The following is a 16,592-nucleotide window of genomic DNA, read 5'->3' as shown; positions in this document are numbered from 1 at the left end:
CATTATAAATACGTGTCAGTTACCAACTGTCCAAATTTTGATCATGTAACTAGGGGGACACTGAAGTGGGCATAGTGTGAGGACAATTCACTAAACAAATGGTTATAATTTGAGGATTATCTGTATGTAAGTTAGACATTTTTTGCATTGCTCAGAGAAACTTCAGGTTTTTTCCTGTTTGGATGCTGTCGCGATATCCTTTTGTTAACCCTGCTGTTGCTTGAACTAAACATTTATTGCAGTGAAATTATACAAGATACTAAAATTGAGACTTCACAACATTTGTATTTGCTAAAGGGTCTATTATCATAAACAGGGTCATCCTTTCCAGCTTTTGGATGCATCTGCACTATAAAATGTGGACTCTTTTCAAATCAAATTTTGGAGCATCTGGAATCAAATAGGTTCCAACCATGAATCCAAAGTGAATTATGCTCTCTTCAAATTTCCTATCTCAATCTGAATAAAACTAGGGTAATTTGCACACGATGATGGATATTATTTATTTGCGGTCAGAGACCCAAACCATTACAAAGTAAAAATAAATAGAGAATATTGGGAATAAAAAAAACAATGAGTATGCAGCAATACCTAAAGAGATAACAACAGAAATTGGAAGTTAACAGTTCCAGCATGAAATTGAAGCCTTCCTTTTGGCCATTGCCAATGGACAGAATTTAGGTACTTCCCTGGTTATAAACTGGCAGAAGAGACTAGTGGAAAGCATTTTATTTTCCTCATCCACCTGATCCATTGTTTAATTAGCAGGGGCAGAGCATCAGGACAATATAATAAAAACTTGCAGAACCAACACAGCTAATCTCTGTAAACAGGGATAGAACCTGGGTTGAAGGATGATGTTATAATACTTGCCTCCAGAACTCATAGACTGCATAGCATCAAGTCTAGCCAGTGGGTCTACTGGGTGTCTATTTGTCTACTGCCTAGGCATATAAAGCTAAGGTTAAAGGGAGGAAATGCTGCTAATACACATGATCATCAGGAGAACAAACCTTTGAAGTTGAGTTGTCATTTTAAGGGGAATTCTTCACATCATTTCTAAAAACTGATTCAAGTTAGATGTCTATAGAGATTTTGGTTATCCCAAAGGTGCTTTTTCTTCCAAAAGGCAACTAAACTGTCTTGGTTTTTTTTTTCCTTTGAAAACATTTAACTTCTCACCCAAGAAGCTTCTTCAGTTCAAGTTAGTCCTATCCTTCAGAGCAGAAAACAAACAGAAGGGCTATATAGCACTTTCGGTAAACTAAATTCACATTCATACTGTAAACCAAATCAATTAAACTGGAAAGTAGCAAGAAGTCTCTCCATAGGCCCCTTTTCATCTTTGACCATGATGGATCATAGATTACAGATGTCCATGAGGAAGGCGGAAGGGGCAGAAGTGGAAATGTGTGTTGTGATGCATAACACATGACCTGCATACTTGGATCTGACCTTGGGTTGCAAGTACAAAAGGCCAAACATCATATGGTGATATTATAGCACATATTTCATTATTCCTATCTCATTGCAACTTGAATAAGGTGTCCATGTGGATTCCATTTCCATCATCTCAAGATCATCATAGCCAGCATTTTTTCCCAGTTCTCAGGAATCAGTAAAAGGAAGGGAAGTCAGGCAGTGACTTCTTTTTCTTTCCTTTTGATGTTTAGGTAAACCTGTCTGTGTGTTTGGTTTAGTTTGCATATTAAGCACACAGCTTCACCTGCAGCAATGTAATTATCACCATCCTAATCACGGTTACAAATGAAACTTTAGTTTATCTCGAATATTTTTGTTCCTGCTCTTCAAAGCTTCGCCAGTGCAAAGGCTGGTTGACTGGTGTTTTTAATATATTCATTTTGATAGGCTGGCATTTTCTTCTGACCACCATTTTGCATGTGCAAGCAAGCAAAGGCTTTCATCCAAAGGTCTGAAATCACACCATCTGAAAGCATCAAAGTACATAGAGTTGTGGCATGGTGGATATGTTTAATTGAGCAAACAATTGGGGTTTCGTGATTCCTTGACTTGAAAGAACATTCTGTATAGTGGCTGCAGGAATGCTAAGTTCAGAAATAACAGAAGAGTGAAGGGTTGTGCTGAAGGGTTTGCAACTGGGGTGAAAATATCAAGATGGCAGCTGTGACTGTATGATCAAAATCTGCCTTCTTTTTTATATATGTCGTGCACATTAAATAAAAACAGGTGGGGATTTGATGCTGCCCTGGTGGCAACCTTGACTTATTTTGGGATATACATACAAACCCAAAGATTCTAAATCTTGGAAATCTGCTTTTCTATTCCACTTGAATAGATTTTCTCTGTTCTATCATATTGGCCTAAAAGGCATCACTAAAAGGATACAGGTAGTTCCTCACTTAGCAATCACAGCTAGAACCAGCAATTCTCTCATTAAGTGAAGCAACTGTGCTCATGATCTTAATTCAGATTTTCTTTGCTTTATAGAACTGCAAAGGTCATAATACTTGGTCATAACGTTACTTTATTATCACTGTCAAAAAAAGTGTGAATGCTCACCAAACAGTTACTAAACAAGGACTACTATTACAATGAAAGTTTCATACTAAACTGGTATGTATTAAAAGCAATCATGAAGGAATGCAGCTAAACCAACTTTTCTGAGGTACACTGACAAAATGTCTACTAGGTTTTTATAGACAGTCATCATAAATCCCATTTACCCCAAAGCCTACAGATTCACCTGTGGTACACTCTACTAACTAAGGATATTCTTGATGACCTTTATAAGACCCAAATGCTTGTCTATAAATACATGTTTTAATATCATTTTTATATTATTTATTGTCAGATGGGCCTGGAAATATGCTAAGTATGCCATCCATATTTTTATACATATGAGGGCCAAGCTGTCCCTTTCGGCTAGACTTTATTGTGATAGTTGAATCACACATTTGGTACGAAGAATTTGAAAAATCATCTCAACCAGGTATAAGCAATGTGTCTGGACTTGAATTACCATCAGATCTGGCTGGGGATTGTAGAAGTTATAATTAAAACCTGAGGGTGGCACACATTTTCCTGTTCTGATCTAAATAACGAAGTATCAAGGTATTGGATGTTTTTACCTTTTTTTTCATTAGTAGCAGAGGTGGGCTGCTGCGGTTCGGCCTGATTCGAACCTATAGTGGAATTCAGGCCTGGGTTACAGAACCGGCTGCGACCAGGCTTGCCACACCTCTGAACTGGTTCCCTTGCTGCCGCTGAACTGCCGCCATTTTGGTTTTTAGTGACTGCATATGCTCGGTTCACTGTAAATTGTTCTGCGCATGTGCAAAGAACAATTTACATAGAACAGTGCATATGTGTGTTGCACACGTCTGGGGTGCACACGTTGCGCACGGGTTGCAAACTGGTAGTAAAACCGGCAGCAACCCATCCCTGATTAGTAGGTTAGTGAATCTTAGAAGATAAGCAGAATTAGACTGATTAGTATGTGGGTAAGATGCCACCAGGATTAAGCTGCCTAAGTTATCTTAGAAGTCCAAAACAAAAAACAAAACAAAACAAATTCCAAATCTATATTGTTCTATATTGTTACACACCCCCATTAAAAAAAAACCAAGACCCTATATGGAAATATTGAAGAAGTAATCAGGGTCAACCTTAATTTGAAGCAGAATTTACTATCTATTTCTGAGTAGGTGCTGAGTATTATAAGGTTTTTATGACCTCTTTTTTTAAAAAAAAAATCTACATTTTCATGTATACTGTAACCCAACATTGTTCCCCTTAAAATTTGGCAGCTCACTGCTTTTCTAGACGTCCAAAAAGCACTTAAGATCTTATCTTTCCCACAAGCACTAGGATAGGTTAAGATGGACAAAAGGATTTAATGAAGATGTTAAAAGTTTAGTGTCATTTTTAATATTTATGGTTTTAATAAATTTGTGCTGTTTTACTGATGTTATAATGCTTTTTACTGATGTTGTTTCCGACAGATAGTAAGAAACAGCTGAAATTTAGGGTGGGGATCACATCAAATATCCAAAGAACTAACACATGCTCCCTCACCCCAGAGCTTTGTTCTTTCTTATTATTCTTTTCTCTTTATACCAATGACTGCATCTCTAAGGATCCTTCTGTAAAAGTACTGAAGTTTGCAGTTGATACAACAGTCATTGGTCTCATTTGAGATGGTGATGAGTCTGCATACAGATAAGAGGTTGAACAACTGGCCTTGTGATGCAGCTGGAATAATCTGGAGCTGAACAGACAAAACTGTAGAGATGAGAGTGGATTCTAGTAGGAGTCCTCCTATTCTATATTTATATATTAGCAATATAGTAATTATTATTATTGTTGTTGTTGTTGTTGTTTTGCATGTACACTGAGAACTTTTACACCGAAGACAAATTCCTTGTGTGTCTAATTAAACTTGGCCAAACCAAGTATTCTGTTCTGTTCTGTTCTATTTTGATGAAGACTCACCTATAGTTTATCATAAGATGGGCAGCTATATAAATATTTAAGTAAAATAAAAATAAATATAGAGCCTTTGTATCTAACTTTCTCTTAATGCACTGATATAAATGCTCTGATGTTACTTTTTATAATGCAGATTGTCCTGTTATAAGTTTAAGTACATAAACTCCCTTCTAAAATGTATCTACAAAATAGGGGTTTTTGTGCAGATATTTCACAAGAAATGAATATTTCATTTGGTACTAAAAATTTTGCAAGTCCCACAGCAACTTTCTTTGAAATCTCTAATACAGCTCAACCCCATAACATAGAAAATGTATTGCTACAGTAGCCAAGTTGAAAATAAATGCACTTTATTCTTTTTTGAAGCAAGTTCCTTCATATAATACCATCAGAAGATGCTTATTAATGTACGGTGGCTGGGGAATTCTGAAGGTTGAAGTCCATACATCTTGCCATTATAAAGTTTGAAAACATTGTACTAACTCCGGAGAACACAGAATAAATGATCTTCCTTTTAAGTAAGGAAAATTATATCATATTAGTGTTTAATTATTTCTACTCAAAACTAAGCTGTTAGGTATCTAGTAATAAGTCCTCTTAACATGCTTTATTTTCAGTTGTATGTTGAACATATCAAAGTCACTAAAATTTGCTGTGAATCTTACGTGTACTCGAGAAATTTGAAGTATATATTATGTATTTCTTTAAACTGTATGTGCTGCCTGCTCCCACTTTGCATGTCTGTTCAGTACACAAACATTTGTGTGGCAGCAGATTCTGAAATGAATCAATAAGTGCCTTCAAGCTCATTCAGATATTAATACATTGAGTGGCTTCTTTTATTTAAATATGTTTACTTTTGGGATTTTTCTTTTCTTTTCCTTACGGCAAAATTGTTCATTTTTGTTTTATAATACAATAGCAGAGTTGGAAGGGACCTTGGAGGACTTATAGTCCAACCTCCTGCCTAGGCAGGAAACCCTATACCCTCTCAGACAAATGGCTATCCAACATCATCTTAAAGACTTCCAGTGTTGGGGCATTCACAACTTCTGGAGGCAAGCTGTTCCACTGATTAATTGTTCTAACTGTCAGGAAATTTCTCCTCAGTTCTAAGTTGCTTCTCTCCTTGATTAGTTTCCACCCATTGCTTCTTGTCCTACCCTCAGGTGCCTTGGAGAATAGTTTGACTCCCTCTTCTTTGTGGCAACCCCTGAGATACTGGAACACTGCTATCATGTCTCCCCTAGGTGATGTATATGTGGGTGATATTGGGAAACAGAGGTAAGATCCACTCAGTAAAAAACAAATAAGAGCCAGCTGAGTCTGCAGAAAGAATGGGTATATGTCAAACATCTACTAGATTTTCTAGGCAAGTAGGGACAGATATATTTTCAGACTTGCAAAAACCTTAAAATAAAGATAGAGCTAATTCTTCTGGGTGTGCTTCATGACTGAACTATCTCGCTAGTCTGACAGCTACAGAGAATTACCACAAATTTTAGCACCTAGAAGGAAAAGACAAGAGAGCAATGTTTTCACAATTGTTTAATCTCTTTTTCGAGGAATGAAGTATGTTTATTGTTGGAGATGAAAAAAGAGAATGTGACTCATCTCAACAAGGATACAACTCTTCAAGATTACTGGAAATCTAGATGTTCTGCTGAGTGTAAATCAGAATTTTACCACTGATGAGACTCCAGGCCAAGTTCAGAAATGGGCATAATTTGGACCTGCTGACAATGTCACTGCCTGAATCCTGCTTTTACTCTTAGTTTCTTTTACTAAAATTTAAGCTTGCCAAGATGGCAGACCTGATGACGCAACTGAAAATCTAAAGGTTTTTAGCATACATCAACATTTATCTGTTCTCTTGAAACAGAGATAATGATGAGAATGTAAAACAGAATGGGTCCAAACAGTTGTGTACACAAATTGGATAAGAGGAAGATGGCAACTGGCTGGACAATGGACCCAGAAGAGAAAGTAAGCTAATTTAGAAAAGACCTCCCTAAAGTCATTTAGCCCAAATTTTAACATGGCTTACATTCTCTGGCTAATTGTGTTCCATGGTAAGAACCTGTGTTTCGCAGGAGCAGAAAAACAGTGTTTTTATTATGAATCACCTTGAACCATGAGATGGTTGGCAAATAAAGTTGACAAATAAATTAATTGCTGACATACAAGTTTATTGTTAAAAAATCCTGATAATTGTACCACTTTGTTCCCTTTTTAATCCAAACATACAAACTACAAACTACACAAAAATATGCACTACAACTACTTTTTCAGATATGTCTTGGAGTACGTAGAATCCTTTTCAGTATGCATTCTTTTGGATTTGTTCACGTGAAGAAACTACTTTCCCATCTTCAATCTCCTCAACAACCATGCGGACTTGGCGAGATGTTTTTGGTGCTGCAAAAGAAAAAGGCATAAAGATCACATTTTCTTCAAGTAAACCCAAAGGGACACTCGCTGACATCAGTTTGTAATGATCAGGACTTGAATTTCCTAAAGCTGTCAAGAAGCTTCTGTTGAATCTTCAATTAATTACGAGGTTGTTCTAAAAGGTTTTTCCTGCTTTTTATGCTTCTCATATGTAGAGAACCAGAAAGTGTTACTGCTTCCAAATCCTACCATTTTTCTGAACTAACAATGGTTCTGTTATAGTATATAACTTGAAGGGAAAAAAAGTAGACTACTGTGATGCAATTCCCTAACTTGGTGCTTTTTTGTTAGGACTTTAGGTCCCAGAATTAACAGTACTCTCATCATGCTAGTAGGAAGAATTTGGGAGTTGCACTGGCATTATGTCAGAAAGACACTAATTTGGGAAAGACTGTAATATTACAGTGGAGTTCTTAGTAATAGGAAATTACTAGGGGAATTGGTTAAAACTACTACAGTGCCACACATGTTCATTCAAAAATAGGGATGTGTGAGATTGAGTCTTAAGGTTCAACAGCCCGAAATATACTTAAGATCATGGAATATTATAATGAGTAGTATGTCACTCAAATTGATGAACATTTGGCATACTTAGTTTTCTTGAAATATCTTCTGGCTAACTACCATGTATTAATTTCTAGATGTTCAGTATGTATGTTCTGATTTAGAAAAGACAGAAGGTGTATATAAAAGAATTGATTTACCTACTTACTTGTTATTTTAGAATAATAAAATATTTTGATTTAAAAAATAAATATCAAGAGTTGGGTTTATCACTGATTCCCCAACTATTTTTTTGACATTACACTTCTCTATACAATGGCGTCACTCCTTGATAAATATGCCCAGAAAGTTTTCACAATCTGAAATTCTCCAGATGTATTAAACTACAATTCCCATGAACCCTAATTAATATGACCTGTTGATCAAGGGAATTGCAATCTACAGTAGTACAGTCCGGAGAGCAATAAATTAATGAGAATTAGGATACAATTAAATGACTATTGTTTATTTGAGTTCCATTCTTACCAGGTTTAGCTGCATTGTATTGCGAGGAGAAGCTGTAAGAAATACAGAATTGCATGGGCCAATTAGAAACTCTGATAGTTTTTCTACCACACAATGCAATTAATGAGGCAATAACATATGTCTTATTAAACACAAAAATAGACTTCAGTCTACTGAAAACATTATTAGATACTATTATAATAAAATATTTATGTAACGTAACTTTTGACAACATGTAAAAATAATGATTACAGGACCAACAGATAGGTTTTCTAAAGAAAGGAATGCAGGATTTTTGGGAAACTGTATACTGAGGAATGAAACGAATATTAAAGATGGAAACCTGGAATAAATATGTTTCCATTTAAAAACCCTTCATCCCATATATGTCATTTTAGATCACTTCTCTTGGTTTCTCCTGCCAATCCAGCCATCTCTATCAAACCCCACCCCACTCCACCTCAACCCATTCTCTTTTACATACCTGGTTTCCTCTCCGTCCAGCAGACGACGGTAGGTGGCAATCTCCTGTTCCAGGCGTGTCTTGACATCCAGGAGAACATTGTGTTCATGGTTCTGGCGCTCCATATCACATCTCAGGCCAGACAACTCCTGCTCCACATTGGTGATCAGGCCCTGGATCTGGCAAAGCTGATTACTGTAACGGGTTTCTGTGTCCATCAATGTACTTTCCAGTGCTGATTTCTGGGGAAAGAGAAGAGCAAGAAGAATCTGAGTTGGGGTTCCAGGCATATTTAATGTTATCACAAATAACATGAACTATTTCAGGTACTAAGAAAATTCAAGGGTCTCATACATTTAAAAAAACAAGCCTGGTTTGAGTAAGTTCCACATTCTTCAGCAGATGAATGGAAAATAAGGAATCCTGGTTCAGATAGGGCCAGGTAACTTCAGCAGAGGAAAGAAGTTCCTTTAACTGATCTAGAAGGCAGAAGAAAAACTTCTACTGCCTTCTAAGAGCTTCTACCCTTAACAGGACTCATTCTTCCTCATCCAGCCCCATCATTGAAATAACCAAAATTACATCACACATTGCATAGGGAGGAAATGTCACTAAACTTTAAGTGTTCCCATACCATGCTGAATTGAGCCTGAAGATCTATCTCTAAACTTTGAATAGTACGTCTCAGTTCCACGATCTCTGACTTGCTCGACTGTAATTGTACTGTATTGGTAGCAACTTCCCGGTTTAGCTCTTCAGTCTACAAGGGGGAAACAAAGAGAAAACTTATTGTGAGACCACTAAGTGGAGAATATATGGCTTGTGTTCAATAAAGGCCTATATATTTTTAAAAGCACACCTTGCTGAAGAACCACTGCTCAGCATCTTTACGGTTCTTCTCCGCCAAAGTCTCATACTGTTCACGCATGTCTGTCAGAATCCTCGTCAAGTCCACACCAGGAGCAGCATCCATTTCCACAGTGATTTCTCCACTGACTTGCTTTCTAAAAGAATTCATTTCCTGTGGATGGAAAATATTTATCATTCATATGTATTTCTACACAAAAAAATCATAGGAAGCTGTATTATTCAGCCTACTTGTCTAACATGTATTGCCTTCTCTTGAAGTAGATATTTTGAGGACCTTTTTAGTACCTGTTTAATTTCTTGATTCTAAGAATTTTTATCTGGTTCAGTAAAATCAATTCAAAAAAGAAAACCCACCACAAAACAAAGAGCAGTATTTTAAGATGTAGTTCATTGAGAAACTCTTGCTATTTAAGCACAGAACATGAGACCTCCAATGTGAGCCCAGTGAGTCCCTTCGGGGAGAGGGGGCGGTCTATAAATTTAATAAAATAAATAAATAATAAATAAACGTCTTCACTTCCAGTTGACTTTGTGCCCAAGTCTCCCCTCGTGGGATTAGAACCCTCAGTCTCCCAGTTTCTAATTTAGTGCTTTAACTGCAACACCAAACTGGTTTCCTCAGTATTTACTGAATGCTTTTCCTCACCGTTGATAAAATTAAGTCTCTCCACCAGAATTAATTGTGGGGGGGGGGGAGATAATGGTAAAGTAAAGTAAGAAAGGTTCAGATCTCTATCATTGGCTATCTGATGGATGAATAATCCTATCTCCCTCTACTCTCTATTTCTTCTCCCAGTCCAAGTTATCAAGACTGAGAGGTATGGCAAGAGAAGACAGGGAGGAAACCATTTACCAGCTGCCTGATTGCTCCTGGAGCTTATATATGACATGTAAGAAAGGCTGTTTCAAAGATTCTTCAGATATCAAAAATGATGATGAAAATTTATTTCATTATTATGCTGCTTGACTCCCAGTAACTCTGGACTAATGGAATTACATTGGAAACAGTATTCAAAAACCATAGCTGTCTCAAATGAACAATTCCAGCCCATGATTATATTAGCAACCACATTGTTAAGGAAGCATCAGAGATCATGTTCCCACCGAACATATTGTGTCAGAAGAGGGAAAACACTCATTTAACAGCAAAGGATGATTGTAAATTTCTCAGGTATTTTCTGGGAATGAGACAAAAATCCTGAGGATATGTCATTTAAAAATAATCCACCAGTCACCTTTGTGCTGTGTTGCAGTTACAAGATTGTAAGAATAAGTCCACTGATATGTACAATCATTGGTAGAAATCTTTCTTCCTCACCTGCTTTTTTGGGAGATTCCAGGAATTGAAAATGGAAATTTTTATATATGAACATGAGCTTTAACACAGACTCACGTTTCTTTGTTACTGGTCTCTTCCTGCATTTCCACTTAAAGCCTATGACCTAAGTATTTGCATATCTTCACAAGCTGTTTTAAACATGGAGTAACATGATTTGGAATTCAGATGTCAAATTCTGAATCTGACAACAAGAAGTATTCTTTTGCAGTTGAATGGCCCGAACCAATATGGGGGGGGGGGGATTCAAAAACGTCTCTACACTTTCATTAGGGATGGATAGATTTACTGCTTTCTTGATGTTTTACCTCCTCATGGTTCTTCTTGAGATATGCCAGTTCCTCTTTCAAACTCTCAATCTGCATTTCAAGGTCTGACCTAGACAAGGTCAGTTCATCCAAGACTCTGCGCAGCCCATTGATGTCACTTTCAACATTCATACGCAGAGCTTGCTCTGTTTCAAACCTGGAAATACAAGAATTCAGCACAGAGTTAAGCCACATGTCCATTTTGAAGTCCTGATGTTACTTGCAGCTAATGAACAAATTGCTTGCAGACATGATTAAATGAACAATTAAAATGCAATATGGTCCTCTTTTGTGGAAACTGTTATATGAAACTTTATATACATATAAATATGTGTGATCAGCCTTTATGTATAATTGTTGCCTTTCATTGTTTTCTTCCTTTTTCCTATTGCTTTGTTTTTCCCTTGTGAATTCAAGTTACTAATTATCATCCATCAAGTGCTTCGTGGTCTAGCTACCTGAATCCCACTCAGTTTAATAGGTATGGTATGATCCATATCCAATTGGGAAAATATGCCAACTGATGAAACCTAGGAAGCACTTCTGTGTCACCACTATTCCCATATTATTGGGGGGTAAATATTTAAAACCTGGTTTTTATTTGTTTTTAATACTGCATTCCAATCCAGTATTTTGAATTGGGTGGCCTTACAAATCCAGAAAAGGAAAGAACGGAAAGTAAGGGGAGGGGTTCTATTTAATCCATAAACATCTTCAAAGCATGAAAGTTGATTAAAATATGACTTTGAATATATTGTTTCACAAAATACATATATCTGAATTTCTAAAAATGTGCATTTTGGCATATATTTTGGGCAGAGCGGTACAATTCCAGGGGATAATTTGTTCAGCTCAGAAATATACAATGGAATTGACAGATTCTAAGCATTAGTATATGATTCCATGAGATTTCTAAATACCCAATATCAATAACAAAAAGGATTGCTCCAAGTGTTACACGATTCCAACAATTTTACACTGAAATTTTGCACAGCCTAATGTAGCAATGCAAAATCTCGTAAATACTCATGAAATCTTGCAAGACTTTGTGTTCAAGGGCAAAGTCTCTCAAGATCTAGTTAAAAAGAGCATTGCATATCATAGGATTGCAGCCTTACTTGTTTTCAATTAAACATTTTAAATATTAATTAATTCAGGAGATTCCGGGACCATCCAGAATTTTAAAGTATGACTTGGGACCTGTGAGAGCTGTGTTCCTAACCTTGGATTAAGAAATGAAGCTGAGGTCTGGTTATTCTCAATGGAGACCAGACAAAATCTTCAGGTATCACTATCTGCTTTGATCCATTTTTTTTATTCTTTAATCTAACTTTTATCCCTTAAATCTGAAAGTCAGAATCTAGTTACTTAGTGTGTACAAAATTCCATCTGCTCAGCAAGCTATAAAAAAGAGCCTGGTGTTATTGTTTTCCATTTGTCCATGAATTTTAAAAAACCCAAAATCTTACTTGGTTCTAAAGTCATCAGCAGCCAAGCGTGCATTGTCAATCTGAAGAAGAACACCAGCATTGTCAATGGAAGCTGCTAAAATCTAGGGGGGGGAGGGAAACACAGTAAACTAAGAAGCAATCTTAAGAGGTTTTCCTATCGCCATCCTATTCACCAACTCAGGAATAGAGAAGCTGTGAACTTCAAGTTGCAGATCCACAAATCCCAGTAATATAGGTACTATGGCTATATCATAGTGAGGGACGTTGAGAATTATAGTTGAAAGACATATGAAAGACTATGGATTCTCCATCATTGTTGTTACCATTTATGATACCATCCTAACTATATTTAGGCCAAAAGCAATCATGAAATAAAAGCAGTAAAGAGAAAAAAGCAGAGATATGAGCAGATACTTATCAGGGTAAGTATGTAAGTACACTAGGCAAATGTAATACATTTGTCATATTGATCTTTGTTTGTTTAGCAAATGTAGTGTTCAAAGAGTTCTGCTAATCCCTCATTTGATCCTGGTACAAAATCATTGTTATTATTACTCAGTACTTGAGTCTGAATCCATCAGACAAGACTATACAAAAGGTGAGCTGTACAGAGCCCTGCCCTGCCCTGAAGAGCTCTCAGGAATTCAAGATTGGTGTGTGAGTAACATCCGGTATGCATCATCAGTCTCATACTCAGAATGATACAGACTTCATTTGCAACTTTTTAATGATTTCTGGAGGCTTCCATCAGTAGACAACTGGAATTAAATAATTCATATCCTAGAGCAATCTGCTGTTTTCTTGGAACTCCGTTTGCCATTTTATTATGAATGATCTAATTAACAAACCATTTCTTCTCCCTCATCAATCACCTTTATTCTAAATGTCATGAGAGACAAGGGTAGTCATTTATCCATATCTTCTACCTTTGCAGACGACCACTGCCTATTTGATTGATAGATTGATGTACTATTCGATAGATAGTACATCCTTCCTTTCTGACACCCGCCTGATTTAAAACTTGGCCAGTTTAGAAGAAGGAAAAGGATCTTCAATTAACCTATTCATAGTGACAACCTGGATAACAAATCCTGGATCACTTGATCATACCATGGCCCACAATAGCAAGATGGATCACATTTCTATGGCAGGAGCTACATTTTGTAGTACATACAGGTACATATTTTATAATTATTAGGTCTTCCCATGTCCTTTTTAGATAATGATGTACAAGTATTCATACAAAATCCACCATAGAAACATATCATATTGTCTAAAATATATAAGAATTTCCACCAAAATTTAATCCATCCATCCAGGTTTCCCATTGCAAGTTCTAGGCACACTTCACTAACATGTTCGGTGTACCAGAAATCAGATGGACTGTTCTGAATTTTGCCTTGCAACAGTAGGCCTAATCACTCCATCCCTCACCCATGATAAGCAGAACTGAAGTTAATTTTGCAAAACAGTATAAATAAAATAAATTAAATTTAAAATATTGATTTATAATATTTATAAATTTTATTTAGATAATGCATATGACTACAGAGTTCATCCTCAATGTGGATATGGAATATGGATTAACTTGGCACAAAATATATTTGGAAAAGTGTTTACCAATTAGCAATTCATGCACCTAATAAGTTTTTGTCATTATTGTTTTAAGCACACATTAACACCATAATAATGCAGTCTATAGTTCTCTATGGAGTATAAACACATACTGGCAATTTTAGCTTTCTACAAGGACTGCAAGAGGCAGGGAAACAATGTGACAAAGCCACATAGTTGTGAGTTACACAATAAGTACACTGAAACTGGAATAATGCAAGCTTTTTCATTTGCATTGCAGTGACAGAGAATTAAGATAGCAATCAACAAAGACTTTGAACATTATATTTGTTTTTTCTATGTCAATAACCAGTATGGTTTTGAATCTTTGAACCACAAATTCTTTTTTCTGGCCTTAAGAATCCATTCCTACACCCAGATTGGGAATTTTGTTCCCCTCTAATAGGCATTGAGTCATACCTTGCTCTTCAGATCTTCAATTGTTCTGAAATAGTGGCTGTAGTCGCGGTCTGGAGCAGGTGCCTGCTTCTGATACCACTCATTGATCCTAATTTCCAAATTGGTATTGGCTTCTTCTAATGCCCGGACCTTATCCAGATAGTTAGCCAAACGATCATTGAGGTTCTGCATAGTTTGCTTCTCACCTCCATTCAAAAGGACATCACCACTGACCATAGAGCCTCCACCAAAGCCCATACCAAGATTTCCACCATAACCACCAGCACCAAAACCACCACCATAGCTGCTACAGTAGTTGCTGCCCCCATAGCCACCACCAAGGGCATTGCCAACCCCAGAGGTATAGCGAGAGGAAGAGACAGAGATGCCACCAGTTCCTCCATAGATGCTTGAAGTTCTGCATCCTCCACTCAAAGGGGCAGAGGAGAGACGGGAAGAGCCCCCACCAAAACTGCATGAAGACCCTTTCTTACAGGAAGAGGAGGAAGTGTATTGCTTGATGGAGGTGGTCATTTTGCCAAAAAATAGAGCCACACAATACAGACTTCCCTGCTAAATTCTAAAAGCTTGAGAGAGATAGTGGCTCTTTCTCTGAATTCCTGCCTTATATCTAGGATGGAGGTGTTGCTAAACACACAAATATTTGGCATTCCCTCAAGATTTCATCACCCCCCTCCCCGCTCCCCCGGAATTAAAGTGAGTTTCCAGGACTATCCTTTTTCCTCTACGCATTTATTCATACTGATGTCATGTTCTGGCATAAAGATTATGCCTTGGGAGAGGGTGGGGTTTTCTTTTGATTTTACTGCTCCATTTTTCCTCCTAAATGCATCATCATCTATTATTCAGAGAAAGAGGTTCTTCACCCAGAAGAACCTTTTAAAAAATGTGAAGGATGTAAGGAAGACTCTTGAATGTTCTTCCCTTACACTTTTATCAAATATCAAATATCTCTCTGTGTGTAACATTTTAGGCTTCCTTCTAGGATTTCTTGCCTTCTTCAGATTTCTTTGGAATGTAAAATGAAAATTCTGCCAATAAAACAATACCCAATTGACTCTTGACCTTAGGAGAATGTACCTATAACAAGCTGTTCTAAATAAATATGGCTTGATAGGCTTTGCTTTCCTCTTAGCTCTACAAAGGGATGTGGTGGCTAAGGTGGCTAAACCTGTAACTCATTTTTCAACAGCTGCCCACCGACAGCAACTACCATGGTCTTTGTTAACTTGGGCAACGTCCAAACCCATATGGGATTCTTTTTCTGTTGTCTCTTCATGGTTAATGGGTTGCGAGTACTCAGTGTGGCTCCTCAGTCGAGACCTATCTGCTTGGGTGTCTCTTCTGCTTTACTTTCTGGTGGCTCAGTTGCTGAGCTTATCAATCAGAAAATTGGCAGTTCAGTGGTTCGAATCCCTAGTACTGCGTAATGGAGTGAGCTCCCGCTACTTGTCTCAACTTCTGCCAACCTAGCAGTTCGAAAGCACATAAAAAATGCAAGTAGAAAAATAGGGACCGCTTTTGGTGGGAAGGTAACAGTGATCTGTGTGCCTTCGGCATTTATTCATGCCAGCCATATGACCACAGAGACATCTTCAGACAGTGCTGGCTCTTTGGCTTTGAAACAGAGATGAGCACTGCCCCCTCGAGTCAGGAACAACTAGCACATATGTCCGAGGGGAACTTTTGTCTTTACCTTTAGCTTTACTTCAACTCTACAAACATCAGTGGTAGGTGTAAGACCAAAACTGCTTCTGCCACCACTCCTTTTTGCAAAATTTGGTTAGAAGTAGACACTGATGACATCTTATTATCCTGAAGCACCCCCATTGTTAACTATCAGGGATCTGTTAATCTTATTAATGATAAAGAAGATTGAATATGGCTGAGAATTTTGGTCTCAACTCTGAATAGCCTCACCCTATGCCCAGAAACATGGGCTAAGAGAAACCTGGCTTTTCCTGTTCAAGAGTTTCAGTTTTCAGACAGCTCTTTTGAGAGCATATGATTATCAAACTCAAAAATTATAAGTGGCTAGTTTTCAACCCAAATTCAGGTGAGAGAAAATGAGCTTTAAGAAGTGATCAAGATGATGTATTCATAGGGATGAATGAATCTTTTCCTTTTGCTTTCTCCTACATACATATTTAAGCTCTTAAATTCCTCATCTCCTTATATACAAATGTGCTGTCAGGGTTCCA

General features: G+C 37.2%; 1 protein-coding gene across 1 annotated transcript in view; it reads right to left on the bottom strand.

The window, feature by feature from the left end:
• The window catches only part of LOC309401560 (uncharacterized protein), a 34,993-nt gene extending 20,011 nt beyond the window's left edge, over nt 1–14,982 (bottom strand). Inside the window, exons 1-9 of the mRNA XM_081970630.1 lie at nt 14,392–14,982; nt 12,376–12,458; nt 10,907–11,063; nt 9,252–9,413; nt 9,027–9,152; nt 8,414–8,634; nt 7,951–7,982; nt 6,833–6,888; nt 5,964–5,978 (exon numbers count right to left, since the gene is read on the bottom strand). Of these exons, the coding sequence (XP_081826756.1) occupies nt 5,964–5,978; nt 6,833–6,888; nt 7,951–7,982; nt 8,414–8,634; nt 9,027–9,152; nt 9,252–9,413; nt 10,907–11,063; nt 12,376–12,458; nt 14,392–14,904 (1,365 nt within the window). The 5' untranslated portion in view covers nt 14,905–14,982. The remainder of the gene's footprint in view (nt 1–5,963; nt 5,979–6,832; nt 6,889–7,950; nt 7,983–8,413; nt 8,635–9,026; nt 9,153–9,251; nt 9,414–10,906; nt 11,064–12,375; nt 12,459–14,391) is intronic.
• Nucleotides 14,983–16,592: the final 1,610 nt, after the last annotated feature.

Source organism: Natrix helvetica, assembly GCF_964273705.1.
Source record: "Natrix helvetica genome assembly, chromosome: Z".
NCBI classification, from domain to species: Eukaryota; Metazoa; Chordata; class Lepidosauria; order Squamata; family Natricidae; genus Natrix; species Natrix helvetica.
The sequence above is the reverse complement of the archived record's forward strand: the minus strand, read 5'-3'. Positions and strand labels throughout refer to the sequence as shown.